We start from the raw sequence: 14,912 nt of genomic DNA, 5'->3' as shown, positions 1-14,912 counted from the left end.
GACGAAGAGTGCCCATTTTATACCGATCCAGGAGAGCATATCGGCTGAGAAGCTAGCCGATATTTATGTGCGAGAGGTGGTGGCAAGGCATGGAGTACCTGTTTCAGTGGTGTCAGACCGAGATGTCCGTTTTACTTCCAGGTTCTGGAAGCGGTTCCACGAAGAGATGGGTACTCGTTTCCTTTTTAGCACCACTTTTCATCCTCAGACGGACGGACAGAGCGAGAGAACGATTCAGACTCTCGAGGACATGCTGCAGGCATGTGTCGTAGACTTTGGTGGCAGTTGGGATACGTATCTTCTGCTAGCGGAATTTTCGTATAACAACAGTTACCATGCGAGTATTGATCAACCTCCTTTCGAGATGCTCTATGGGAGGAAGTGCAGGACCCCGAGTTGTTGGGGCAAGGTCGGTCAGCGGGTCATTGGGAGCACCAAAGTGGTGCTCAAGACGACAGAGTTGATCCAGCAGGTTCGTAGTAGACTGCAGACTGCACAGAGTCGGCAGAAGAGTTACGCCAATAGAAGGCGTTAAGACTTGGAGTTCCAGGTGGGCGATATGGTCCTCCTGAAGGTATCACCCTGGAAGGGTGTTATCAGATTTCGAAAGAGTGGCAAGTTGGGCCCCAGGTTCATCGGTCCTCTTAGGGTTTTGGCCCGGGTGGGACGGGTTGCTTATCGGTTGGATCTTCCGGCAGAGCTCAGTCAGATCCACAACACTTTCCATGTTTCTCAGTTGATAAAGTGTTTGGTGGACGATTCAGCAGTTGTACCCTTGGAGGACATTCAGGTTGATAGCAGCCTGAATTATATTGAGAAACCCATAGCGATCATAGATCGAAAGACGAAGACCTTGAGGAACAAGGTGGTTCAGTTGGTGAAGGTGCAGTGGCAGCACCGGAAGGGTTCCGAGTGGACATGGGGAGCGGAGGAGGAGGAGATGAGGGAGCACTACCCAGAGTTGTTTCTGGAGTCAACAGACTTCGAGGACGAAGTCTAAGATAACTGGGGGAGAATTGTAATGCCCCGTTCCTGGTATGTATTTATTTTGATTAAATGCTCTTTTAGGAAGAGCTACTCGGCGAGTTGTAGCCCTAACTCGCCGAGTAGATGTCGAGTTGGATATGGGCCTTAAGTGATCTACTCGGCGAGTCCATGCATGGAGTCGGTGAGTAGGCCAATCAGGAGGAGACCCTAATTCTTAGGGTTTGCAACCTATCTAAACGTCCTTATAGCCCCCATCTCAGCCTCCATCACCCTCAGAGCATTCCTTATCAAACCCTAGCCGTTTTCTAGTGAGTGTGTGTGTGTGTGTTTATTGCTTGTGAAGGCATCTTTGGAGTAAGAAGGAGAAGGAGAAAGTTGGAGAGTTAAAGGAAGAGGAAGTAGATCCAGAATACACACTCTATTGGTCATCTTTTCTGGTATTAAATTCTATACCTTTCTTATTGATCATATAGATCTATGTTGTTCCTAATTTGTGGTTTCTAAGCCCAAAAACCCCAAATCCCTTATGAATAGGCCTTGTGGTCGGGTTATACCTCAGATCTGGACACTCATGGTATGCTAGAAGTATAAAGTTTTGGTGGTGATTGTGATTACAGTCCCTATTGAGCCTAGAACCTCATTAAGAGCTTATTTTGGTCATATGAAGCCTTTAAAGCCATGCATGCACGTAAAGTTAGCAACTTTATGTGAAAACATGCCCTAGGAGTTTAGATCCATGATTTGGAGCAGGTGCATGGTTCAGATCGGACCTATATGGAAAAAGGATTGTATGAACTCGACGAGACCCCAGGGCGGCTCGGCGAGTTATATGAAGTTAGCCGTCGACTCGACGAGTTAGAAGAACAACTCGGCGAGTCAGATGAGGTTTGCCTTAGAACTCGACGAGTTGTATGAGCAACTCGGCGAGTAGGATGAGTTTTCCTAAGTAAAGTTGTGTTTGAGTAGGATGGCTTCATTCCTTCGTAGTTACACGTAAAGTTAGCAACTTTACGTGTTCATATGGTTCCAAGATTTCAGATCTGCGAGTTAGGAACCATAGAGCGGATTCGAATGTAGTTGTATGGAATCTGCTCGACAGACTCAGCGAGTAGTTCCTCAGACCTGGCGAGTAGTTCCTCAGACTCGGCGAGTAGTTCCTCAGACTCGGCGAGTCCGGTCAACTGGAGGTTGGCTTTGTCCAGGAGGTTGACTTTGACCAGGGGTAAAATAGTCATTCTACCCTCAGTACAGTTATCAGTAATTGATTGAATGTATTTATGGAAATTGTAGTCGGGGAGATATCGGAGCAGCAGCAGACGGGTTCCAGAGCAGTTCATTTAGTAGCCGGTGTACGAGGTGAGTTTCCTTCTAGTAGGAACGGGTATAAGGCCACAATGCCGACCCGTTTAGCTAGTAGTAGTTTCTGGACTTCGGTCCGATGCAGGTTTTAGTATGTTTGATGCCTTCGTGGCTCAGACAGGATTTATGTGTTATGTGTTCCGGGCTACAGCCCGATGCAGCATGCAGTTTATGTGTTCATGCTAGTTGATATGTTTATGCTATGCTATGTTATGCTCAGTTAGTTCTGGACATCGGTCTGATGCAGTTAGTTCCGGACTTCGGTCCGATGCAGGGGACAAGGTCCCAGTTAGTTCCGGACTTGGGTCTGATGCAGTTAATTCCAGACTTCGGTCCGATGCAGGGGACAAGGTCCCAGTCAGTTCCGGACTTCGGTCCGATGCAGTTTCCGGACTTTGGTCCGATGCAGTGGGCAAGGCCCAGTATGTGTGTATATGTTATTGTATGTATGTGGTAGCTTGGGGGAACTCACTAAGCTTTATGCTTACAGTTTTAATTTGATTTCAGGTACTTCCGCAAATAAAGGGAAGAGCTCGGGTTGATGGCATCGCACGCACCACAGCTTCAATTTGTTCTGGGAGTTGTTTTAGCTTTTCATAGATGTGATTTGATACAGTTTTAATACAGTTTCCTCGTGATATTTTTCTATGGTTTTTAAGATATTGACGTATGAGTTTTATTTTATGATATTAACATGATGTTTTTATTAATTATTAAACAAAAATTTCTGGGTCGTATTTTGGGATGTTACACAATAATTGTACCCAATCCATACTCCCGGAATAGGGACAATTAACTATACCTTAATCCTGATCTGATCCATACTCCCGGACTAGGGACAATTAACTTAGTCTTAATCCATACTCCCGGACTAATAACAAGTTTTATCTTTTTAGCTGATCCATACTCACAGATCTAACTAACCTCTTGGTCTAATCCATACTCACGGATCTAACTAACCTCTTGGTCTAATCCATACTCACGGATCTAAAACTAGCCTCTTGATCTGATCCCTACTCACGAATCTAAACTAATCTCTTGATCTGATCCATACTCATGGATCTTATCTACCCATGTCCTACCCAACATATTTGTAGTTACAACATACATATACAGTTTAACTCATTAAAACCTATATAGTTCAGCCATTCCACCAACATCTCAAATAAACCACAATATATAAACACATAGCATGTATTTGATAACAAATACTTCAAACTTATGTGTTAGAAGAAAGTAACTATACACTCACACAAAACATATACTTAATACATTCAAACAATACTTGAAATCAATGCCTGCATCAACACTCTGGAGAAACTAAAAATCTACTACCTTGATAAACAAGAAATCACTTTAAGGAAAGATTGGCAAGCCATTATTAGCTATTACAACAAAGCTAATAGCAACAAATCCTCAAGGGTTAGGTGGATAAAGTTTGCATATGCAGTCACAGGAACAGGCGTCAAGATTAACATAGAGCATATAGAAGGGAAACATAATACACTAGCTGATTCTCTCTCAAGACTTGTTAACCTTTGTTTTGCAGAATGCACAAGAGAAATGAAACGGTTTGCAGCAACAACCCTTTACTCAGTGGAGGAAGTTCTACAATTCCCTTCTGCCTCTCATAAGAATATGAAGATTACTTGTGAAGAAATCATGAAGACTTTCAACCACTCCCAAGAATTTTTACTAAAACAATCTTCACACTGGAAGAACCAGGAGCATTGTACAGACAATACCAACTTAAAGCCGGTCAAACCCCAATCAGAATGGATAAATCTGATGCATGGAGATCAGTTGCCCAAGATATCGAATTATCAGAAGCAAAAGAAGCAATCAAAGCATTGCGAAATCTACAAGCAATCATATAGTGCAAAGCCCAAGTCTGCTTTGGAAAATCAACAAGTGACAACCATTGGTCTGACCAAAAGGAAGATGTTCGAATCCAAAACAATGAAGCCCGAAAAATCCTCATCGAACTGGAAGCCCTCGCACAACAATTGGGCCGCAATAATATCTAAGCCCATAGAAGTCCAATACAATACCCAAAAAGAAAACAAATTTCGCTACAACAACAAAGGATTTCTAGAAGATAGTGACAACAGTGATGGCGATTCAATTTTCATTGTGGACCCCGGGTGGGATGATTATTGTCTAAAAACGATAAAATTGAATCGTCCCATGGATCCATACCTTTATCCAAAAGCTAGAAGGGCCCGTATGTGAAATTATTTCACATATCACGGGTTTTCAAAAGTTGAGTTGTTTGGATGTTCAGAAGTCATCAAGAAGTCCCCACCACTTGTTAAAAGTATCTTTATAATTATCATGATTGTCGGCCACATGTAACAAATAAAATAATGGCCCTTGTTTAAACGTCATCGCTTACGTTTTTATTCTTGTCCAATAGTTTGTAAGCCCATTTATATAAGGGCATAAGTTCTAAGTTTGAGATCATCGAATCCATTCACCTACAATCACCACCACTATCATTGTATCAAAGCTTCCGTAGTATTTTAATAAAGAGGTGTGTTCTAAGTAATACTTGTACTTTTAAAGTTTTAGTTTTTGAGCTTTAAGTATAATATAAAAATTCCTGGCACTAGCAACGTAATTTTTATCTTTCTATAAAAATTCCTGGCAACATAATTTTTATCTTGCTCACCTGATAAAGGAAGTAATGGAAAAAGACTGATATACTTTCTCAAGCTCTACAAAAGAAATCCTAAGATATTCTTAATGTTATGGAGTTAGTTTTAGCAACAAATGAGGGTTTAAATGGATGAGAGTCTTTACTTGCACAAGTAGAGTTTTTTTTTTTTTTTTTTTTTTTTTTTTTTTTTTTTGAAAAACATGAAATAAATATGCCAGATATGAATGCTCCTTATACTTCTACTTGATATCGGCCTCGAAAAACAGATAATCATGTTACTTTTGAACATTTTTATCGAGTGGATTTGTTTACAGCCACATTGGACAAACAGCTACATGAGTTGAATAGTAGATTCAATGATCAGGCGATGAAATTGTTAAGTCTTAGTTCTATTTTAGTTTCTAAAGTGATTAACAGTGATCAAATTTGTCTTCTTGTTGAGAAGTATTATCCTGAAGATTTTACGGAGCAAGAGAGGATTCAATTACGATATCAATTGGAGATTTTTAATATTGATATGACAAAGAATCCAAGGCTAAGTGGTGTATCAACTATTGCTGACCTATGCAAGCGTCTTGTGGAAACTCAGAAACGTGAGACATATTATTTGCTTGATAGAGTGGTTAGGTTAATTTTGACACTTCCAGTTTCTACCGCAACAACAGAGAGGAGATTTTCAGCAATGAAAATATTCAAGAATTGTTTTCGCAATAAGATGTTAGATGATTTTCTAGCAAACAATTTGATGATTTACATAGAAAGAGAAATTGCTGAAAACATTGATTCGAAGTCTGTAATTGATGAATTTAAAGACATTAAAGGCCGTCGGGCTGAGTTGTAATTCTTTTTCTAGGTGTTTTTGGTGTTTATTTGTTGAAAACAATCTTTTTTTTTTTTTAAGAATGTTAATTTCAATTTATAATATTTTCGGCCCCAAGTTAATTGCTCAAGTTCCGCGACTGCTCCACGGTTATATCCTAGTATATAAATAAAATTGGGTTAATAATATTCATTTTAGCGTAAAAAGAGTTGGAAGATTACAATTAGAAAAGGTTCCGTTCCTTAGTGAGACTGCAATCCATCCCCCATGGTTTCTACTTCGGAATCCGGCCTCTTGGTCTCTTCATTACTTTCTCAATATTTAAACATCAGACTGTTTCAAACAATTGTGTACACGTGAAAAAAATATATTCTTCTACGAAAAGTATAAAATCAACTTATTATTATTATTATTTTTTTGGAAAAGACGGCGGACATTAACAGTTTTTAAAGCATCCCAGATAACAAAATAAATTAAATTTCTAAAAATAGAAAATCCCAGATTTCGTGCCTTCAAGTCTCCTGTCGTATTATTCCAGTATTTCACACCTCCCCCATATTTATTTATAGTGTCATAGTTGTATTGATTTAAAATCATAGATCCATCGCAACATCCCTTCCAACCATGATTATAAATGAATAATAATTTACAAAATAATACTAATATTATTATGTGCCTTTAAACGTTTCTTCAAATGGTTTTTGATAGAAATTAATATCATGATTTATTTTTATATTTAATTAACATATAAAAACTTTATTCATTTAACAAAAAAGAGTAATTAAAAAAAAGGTCAAGTTTTAAAAATGCATGTTTTATAAAAAAAAATTGCACTTTTTATATTAAAAGTCTGCATCTTTTTTATAAAAAACAACTTTTATTTATAAAAAACAAAAAATTATAACAGAAAAAAAAAAAACAAAAACATTTTCAACTTTAAATTCATATTCAAAAAACCGAACCCAAAAAAGATCAACAATATGAATGGATTGGAGGGGTTGTTGTCACATGGATAAAAAAAATAATAACATTTAGTTTTCGGTCCGCTCCGGATAAAAAGGTTTATTCTGGGTTTAGTCCTGTCGAAATCGGAAAAACGATTTTTGTTAAAAATTAAAACCGAAAACGAGTCCAAGGTATTTTAAAATTTACAAATGAACTTATACTAAATGATCCCAAAATCTATAAAAAGTTACAATTTTATTCCGAAGTTATATAGTAAATATTTTAAAAACTAAACTTGAAAGAAATTACGACTCAATTTGAAGGCGTTTAACATTTTACAACAAGGAAATAGTTTATATATATATATATATATATATATATATATATATATATATATATATATATATATATATATATATATATATATATATATATATATATATATATATTCATTTTGTTCTTACAAATCATCCTATTCAATTAAATAGTGATTTGTGTAACATTTAATGTTTATTTAATAAAATTTTGATATGCTAATATGACACATGTTAATTAGATAAGAGGATTTATAGGAACAAAATTAAAAAGATATTTAATTTCTCATTTTTATATAAAACAAACGGTTTGGTGTTTTTAGTCGTGTTAAGCAAAAAATGGTGTACAAAAAAGTTTAGAATTTAGTTACAAACCTTGAGTCAACTAAATTACCCGTTTTCCTCTCCATTTCAACCGATTTTACATAAATGGTTTTTTCCGGTTTAACTACAATCAACTTTTAAATTTAGTGAATTGTGACCTCACAAGTTTTCATTTGATTTGGACCAACCCAATTTTTTTAGATATAAGAGTCGATCCACCATAAGTATTGCTGATTAATTTATTTTATTGTTTTACTTTTAATTAGGAAATCAAGTAGTTTTTTTTATCTATATTGTCACTGCCTAAAAGACGCTCAAAATATATATAAATATTATTACAGATATTTGACTACGCATACATAACACATTATAGAAAAATCATACTAGTTATCATCACATGATATTTTCAACAAAGTAAAGCATTGTTATTAAATACATTATTTATTAAAATTATTTGAATTTTGTTCAAATATCTTATTCCCCTTCAAAATATTTTAAGAATCTTTTAAAATAAAAATTTTGATACGTGAGAGAACAATTTAAAAAAAAAACGGAAAACCAATCATGCACACAATGGAACTTTTTGGACCCTTCAACTTAACACTTTGATTTGCTTAAGTACCCTCAAACCACCAGCTAATTTCCCACTCATTTCCAAGTCACTACATACATTACTCCATACTTAATTACTATATATATATATATATATATATATATATATATATATATATATATATATATATATATATATATATATATATATATATATATATATATATATATATATATATATATATATATATATATATATATATAGGTTCAGTTTCATTTCAGACCATTCTAATTTTGTGACACCGTGAGACCAAATCTAAAAATAATTTTAAAATGCAAAATAAATGGAAAAATCCAAAATTCTTTTTTTAAATATTATTTTCGGAACTTGAATTAACTAAAAAAATTAAAAAAAATCCCGTTTTTTTTTTTTTTTTTAAAATACGTGAAATATGCTAATAGAATATTACACTGACATACTCTAAAAAATAATTTTAAAATGCAAAATAAATGGAAAAATCTAAAAAATTCTTTTTTTAAATATTATTTTCGGAACTTGAATTAACTAAAAAAAATAAATAAAATAAAAATAAAATAAAAAAAATCCCATTTTTTTTTTGAAAAATACGTGAAATATTCTAATAGAATATTACACTGTAAATATTCTAAAAAATAATTTTAAAATGCAAAATAAATGGAAAAATCTAAAAATTCTTTTTTTAAATATTATTTTCGGAACTTGAATTAACTAAAAAAAATAAAAAAATAAAAAAAATCCCTTTTTTTTTTTGAAAAATACGTGAAATATTCTACTAGAATATTACACTGTACAAATTCTAAAAAATAATTTTAAAATGAAAAATAAATGTAAAAATCCAAAAATTCTTTTTTTAAATATTATTTTCGGAACTTGAATTAACTAAAAAAAATTTAAAAAAATAAAAAAAAATAAAAAAATGCGTCTCACGGTCTCACAAAATATAGGTGGTCTCAAATGAATCTAATCCTATATATATATATATATATATATATACACACACACACACACACACACACACATTAAGTATAAGACCGTGTATTGCACAAGTTGATTAAAAAAATAAAATATGAAAAATGTAAATATATATATTTTTAAAAATAATATTTTGAAATAATTCAAACGAAATGATGAATTAGTAAGTAATTCAAAACTAATTCAAGTTAAGATGTTATAGAATCAAAACTAATTTAAGGGAATTGAGATGTTATAGAATCAAAAACTAATTTAATTTGAAATACTCAGTAATTAACTGTATAAATTACCAAAAAAATCAATTATCAACCTTAATTTTTATAAGGGCAAAAAACCCTAAATGCTATCACGACAATGACACCCTGTAAATCGCCGGAATCCGACTGAAACCAAAAAATTCTGGCTAGATTTTCCTAGATTTGAAAACATAACTCTTTAATCAATCTCCATATTCTCTCTCCTTTTATATGATGTAACTATAAGCTAAAACACTTTTATACTCTTGTTTGTAACTTTGTATGTAAATAGTTAAAATAAAACTTTGGAACAAATAATATAGCCGTGTATGTGTAGGCCAATAGGCATTAAAGCTGATGAAGTAAACAAAAAGTAAAATAGCATATTTAAATATTATTTCTTATCTCAACAATCATTATATTACAAATTACAAACTACGATATATGTAGATTTAATTCTTCATTTATTTTTAGGGGCGGCTAAAAAGACACCTCATATTGCAGTATGGACATCTTAATTAATTTTTTAAATATTTTTATTGGCTGAAATTGCATTGTCTTCCGGAAAGCTGATTATAAGTAGTTAATTATTGGTTGATTTTTAAAAAGTGGTTAATGAGGTGTTCAAGAGGTGTCTTATTAGCAACATCCTAATTTTTAAGAGACCATATTTAATACATTAGCCTTATATCAACTATTTTATTTTAAGCATCCATATTTTAAGTTAATTTTGAAAATTAACGAATCATATTTGGAATAGATTAGATTTATGTTGATTATGGAGTTGTAAATAAATTGTTGATTTATCTCTATTTTATTTAGAGTACTTGTTTGGTTTGAAAAGACATATTTATTGGTTTTTATTTTGTTATTTATCAATGTTAGCTATATTTCCATGTTTTTTCTACACCAAATTAAATAAAATAGTTATATGTTAATTTAGTTTATATCACTTTATTTAAAGGTTTTAACTTCGCTCCCTGTAGTGACAAAATCCTTAAAAAACAAAGGGCAATATAGTGACTTGCATGCTCATGAAAAATATGAAAAAATGACAATAATGAATATGTTGTACCAAGGGACCAAAATGCCACTTTCATCCAAAAGTTACAGAATCACAACACCCCAATTTTAACTTTCAAAAAAGCAATTTCCCAAAACATACTTGTTTGAATACATATCCAATTATCCCATTAAAAAACACAATTTCTAGATGTATATATCGTAATAGCAAAGTACATTGCTATCACCCTAATAACTTCAAACCTGATTATTCTATCTTGCGTCCCATTAAAATCAATAATTCTAGTATTAATATCATTTTATTCAAATAAACCCAAAATTTTAGAAATTTCATGAATTATTTGAATTAAAATTTCATGTTATACTTATTTATGACCAAAATACCCTTAAACTTCATATACCCTACAACAGCATAACCTTCTTGGTTATATAGAAGGTAACAACATTTCAGATCCAAGTATAAGCTTGACTTTTAACACCTTTAAAGTTGGTTCTGATATATTTTCTTCAAATTTTCCTGAGTAGTAATGTTGAATAATAAGTTAGTACTCACTCCGTCCCAAAATTATTGTCCACATACAAAAAAAGCATAGATTAAGAAAACATTAAGTATCACTAACTTTATACAATTAAATGACAATTTTATCCTTACTTTGCATTTAATGTTCCATTAAATGTTTAGTTGGTTAAGTAATATTGAAAGGACATTTTGGTAAAAATGTTATTTATTTTTAGAAGTGGACTATTATTTTGGGACAAACAAAAAAGAAAGATGGACTATAATTTTAGTAAGAAGGGAGTAGTAATTTGAATCAAAAAGAAAAACCAATGATAAGAAAAAAAAGTTAAATGAACATAAAAAGAAATATAAAAGTGGGGTCAAGAAGGGAGATGGTTCCTAAAGAAAATACAAAAAGAAAATAGATTTATCACATGCCTGTTTAGCTAAAAGATTGAATATTCCTATGGCCATTTAAAATTGAAAAATTAAATTACCTTTTATTTTTTATGTCTATAATTATTCTATTTATTAAAATTATGATAAATCATCATTCAATTTAATTTTATTTAATATATTTTAATATAACCTTAATAAATTAGTTAAAAATATATGAAATGATCACATTTGTCATAATCTTATTGGGTAAGAATATTTGTAGTCATAAAAAGTAGGACTGTTTTAATTTCTCCGTATAAATATATAGATTTCAGATGATGTTTTCTATAAATTATTGTTATTGACTTCATATAAATATGGCAAACTGTACGACTTACCAGCTATAAAACGTATTATTAGTAAAAAGGTTGCTAAAAACTAATAAAAAGTAAAGATTATTAATTAATTGCTTAACAACAAACCGAAAAGCAAAAGCTTTTTGAGAAGCAAACGCTAAAAGTCGTAATTCTTGCATTCCGATTCCTATGATAGGACCCCTAAGCTCTTTTTCCTCTCTCTCTATATATAACAACCACTTTTGTGTAATCCTTTTCAACTAATTAAGCCTAAAAAACCATCGATATGAATCAAAGAACATCCGTAGAAAGCCAAGGGAGTGTTCATCTCCCGATCGATGACGACATTTCAGCTCAACTAAACCGAACCCACAGAAAGAACACCACCATTTTCGAACCACAAACCAGTATCGAAACAGCAAACAGCAGTAACTCAACACCATTGCCAAAACAAAGACAAGTACTGACAGGAGCACCAGAAAAAAAGCTAACCCTCTTCGCACTCAGGTTAGCTATACTCGAGAAAGCAGCCACCGGTCTTGGAGCCCTTGGGTTCATCTGGGCTACTGTGGTTTTGCTAGGTGGGTTCGCTATAACCATTGACAAAATAGATTTCTGGTTAGTGACCATTATTCTCTTGATTGAAAGTACAAGGATCTTTAGCCGGAGCCATGAGCTTGAATGGCAGCATCAGGCTACGTGGTCGCTAGCAGATGCTGGATTCAGTAGCTTTCGAGCGATAAGGTCGAGCTCACATGTGTTTATCCGAGCAATTAAATCCATGTCGCAGCCTCTTACTGAGACGCCGAGAGGAGCGGATAGGAAGATAAGCGAGAGTCCAAACATGCTAAAAAACTGGACAAACTACTGGGAATCCAAAAAGACACCTTCGCGAACATGGACAAGTTCGGATGTTCCCCTTCTTCCATATGGAAAATGGGTTTTTGTATCGAGTAATATTAGTAAGCTTCTTTATTGGCTACAACTAGCTTCCGCAGCGGCTTGTGTGTTCATTTCTGTTACACGACTTGTGAATCACGATTATGGAGCCATGCATAAAGGAGACAACGACAAGATGAACCGGAAAGCAGCGGTTGCTATATTCTATGGATTGGCGTTGGCAGAAGCTGTGTTGTTTCTTTTGGAGAAAGCGTATTGGGAGTGGAACGTGATTTATAAGAGAATGTTGGAGATGGTGAACGAAGAGCTGGAATTGGGACATACAGGTTTGATTTCGGTCAAGAGGTTTTTCTACGATACGTATTCTAAATGTGTTAATCAAAGCATATTCGATGGGTTGAAAATGGATATGGTTTCTTTCGCTATGGAGCTTTTGAACTCCGATTCATCTGATGAACAACTCATTGGTGTTCGAATTTTTGATAGGTTCACGACAAATTCACGATTTTCCGAAGATACCCTTCAGAAAATCGGGATTACCATATCAGTAATCGAACGTTTGGTCGAAATGCTTAATTGGAAAGACCCACAAGAAGAAGAGATTCGGATGTGCGCAGGAAATATACTCGTTAAACTCCTTGGTAAGAAGCAAAACGCGCTTCGAGTTGCTGGAATTCCGGGAGCAATGGAATCAATATCGTCTTTGTTACACGTCAACCGAAATTCCAGTTCAATGATATATGGTGAAGTTTTTGAAAAAGAAATCATCGGAGATCATGGAAGTTATGATTACTGGGCATTCAATCAACTAGGCCTTCTAATTCTAAAGAAACTTGCATGCGATCATGATAATTGCGGAAAGATCGGGAACACAAGAGGCCTCCTAACGAAAATCATCGAGTTCATGCACACGAATGAGCGACTATTGAAAAACAGACAGATCACCGAATCTCAGATTACAACAGTGAAACGATCTTTACAAGTGGTGAAAATGTTAGTAAGCTCGACAGGGATTACTGGTACACAGCTTCGAACCGAAATTTCAGAATTGGTTTTCACAATTAGCAACATTCGTGATATATTAAGGTATGGTGAAAAACACCCGAGGCTACAAAAACTTGGAATCGATATTTTAACAAGTTTGGCTTTAGAAGATGACGCGACAGAAAGGATTGGTGGAACCGGAGGAGTTCTAAAGGAACTTTTTAATATTTTCTTTAGAGAAGAAATCCTCGAAAGTCAAAATCATGTGCGAATTGCAGCTGGAGAAGCTCTTGGAATGCTTGCATTTGAAAGTACAAGAAACTGTCATCGTATTTTGAAACTAAATGTCATTCAGAAGCTTAGAAACGCTCTTGAAAGCCAGTTGCTTCGTGTAAACGCTGCAAGAATCTTGAGGAACCTATGTATTTACAGTGGATCAAGTTCGTTTAATCAACTAAGAACGATTATAACCGCTGCTCCTACTGTATGTTATCTTGAAAACAATATTCATAATGCTTCTATATTAATATCGAAGTTAATCAAAACATTTGTGCAGGTACTAAAGGAAATCATGACAGACGACATGAAGTTGCAAGAAGTGATGGTGGGGCTAGCAGCACATATGTTCAGATTCATGACATCTGAAGAAGCTAACGCCATGTTTGAAGGAAGTGGAATACGTGATGATGAATTAGCGGTGGCACTCGTTCAGATATTGAAGAAATGTCCGTATCCACCAATGAAGACTCCAAGAATAAGAAGGTATGTGATAGAACTGGCGATATGGATGATGATGAAAGATAACGTTCGAAATATTAAGACGTTTAAGAATCTGGGAATGATGGAAGAACTGGAAGGCGTTACGGAGACAACATCGGAACTTGAAAGCTTTAATATATTCTCTGGTGCAATTGGAATGAGTAGGTACAAGATATCAATTCATTCATTAGTTGAGACAGCAATGAAGTTGATGGCAGATGAGCATTGATAGAATGATAGTCGATAAGTAGTAATGTGCATGCTTTATGTAATTGTGGACCAATGGAAACTATAAAACATGTAAATGTGGATATACGTACATATACATATAATTTATTCTTTTTATCCAGGTATAAATAAAATAAAGGTACATATATATGTTACACAAGACATCACATAACCGGACAAGACCGAGTTGATTGGACTGCTAATGGTTTTCAGGGCTACTTTCGATAGTGAGAATGAAAAAGACTTCATCGACTTTTATTAATATGAAATGAGTCCCTTGTTCTACTTTATTATTTGTATGTATGTAATGAAAATTGCATGTTTTGTTTGGTTGACATTAGAGCATCTATAATGCATTGAACTCCATAGAGTTCAACGGATTGTTACATCATCATTTTACAATCCGTACAACTCTATTATATTTTTCTCTACAATGCATTGAACTCTGTAGGTGTTAGTTGTAAAAGTCGAATAGTATGTCTTGTAATGATTCGCATTTTGTATGTTATTTTACTAAGTCAATTTTATATGCGAAGAGTAGCATGCGAAGTTTCAATGTATAGGCTTAGTATACTTT

At 33.8% G+C, this 14,912-nt stretch overlaps 1 protein-coding gene across 1 annotated transcript; it reads left to right on the top strand.

The window, feature by feature from the left end:
• The first annotated feature begins 11,676 nt into the window (after window positions 1-11,676).
• Window positions 11,677-14,436, top strand: LOC111912371 (uncharacterized). Its single transcript, XM_023908108.2, has 2 exons — window positions 11,677-13,832; window positions 13,905-14,436. Exons 1-2 carry the CDS (start codon window positions 11,751-11,753, stop codon window positions 14,334-14,336), a joined length of 2,514 nt encoding a protein of 837 aa, XP_023763876.1. The 5' UTR covers window positions 11,677-11,750; the 3' UTR covers window positions 14,337-14,436.
• Window positions 14,437-14,912: the final 476 nt, after the last annotated feature.

The sequence above is a fragment of the Lactuca sativa genome, chromosome 7, assembly GCF_002870075.4.
Source record: "Lactuca sativa cultivar Salinas chromosome 7, Lsat_Salinas_v11, whole genome shotgun sequence".
NCBI classification, from domain to species: domain Eukaryota; kingdom Viridiplantae; phylum Streptophyta; class Magnoliopsida; order Asterales; family Asteraceae; genus Lactuca; species Lactuca sativa.
Note: the sequence above shows the minus strand (reverse complement) of the source record. Positions and strands in the feature narration are given on the sequence as shown.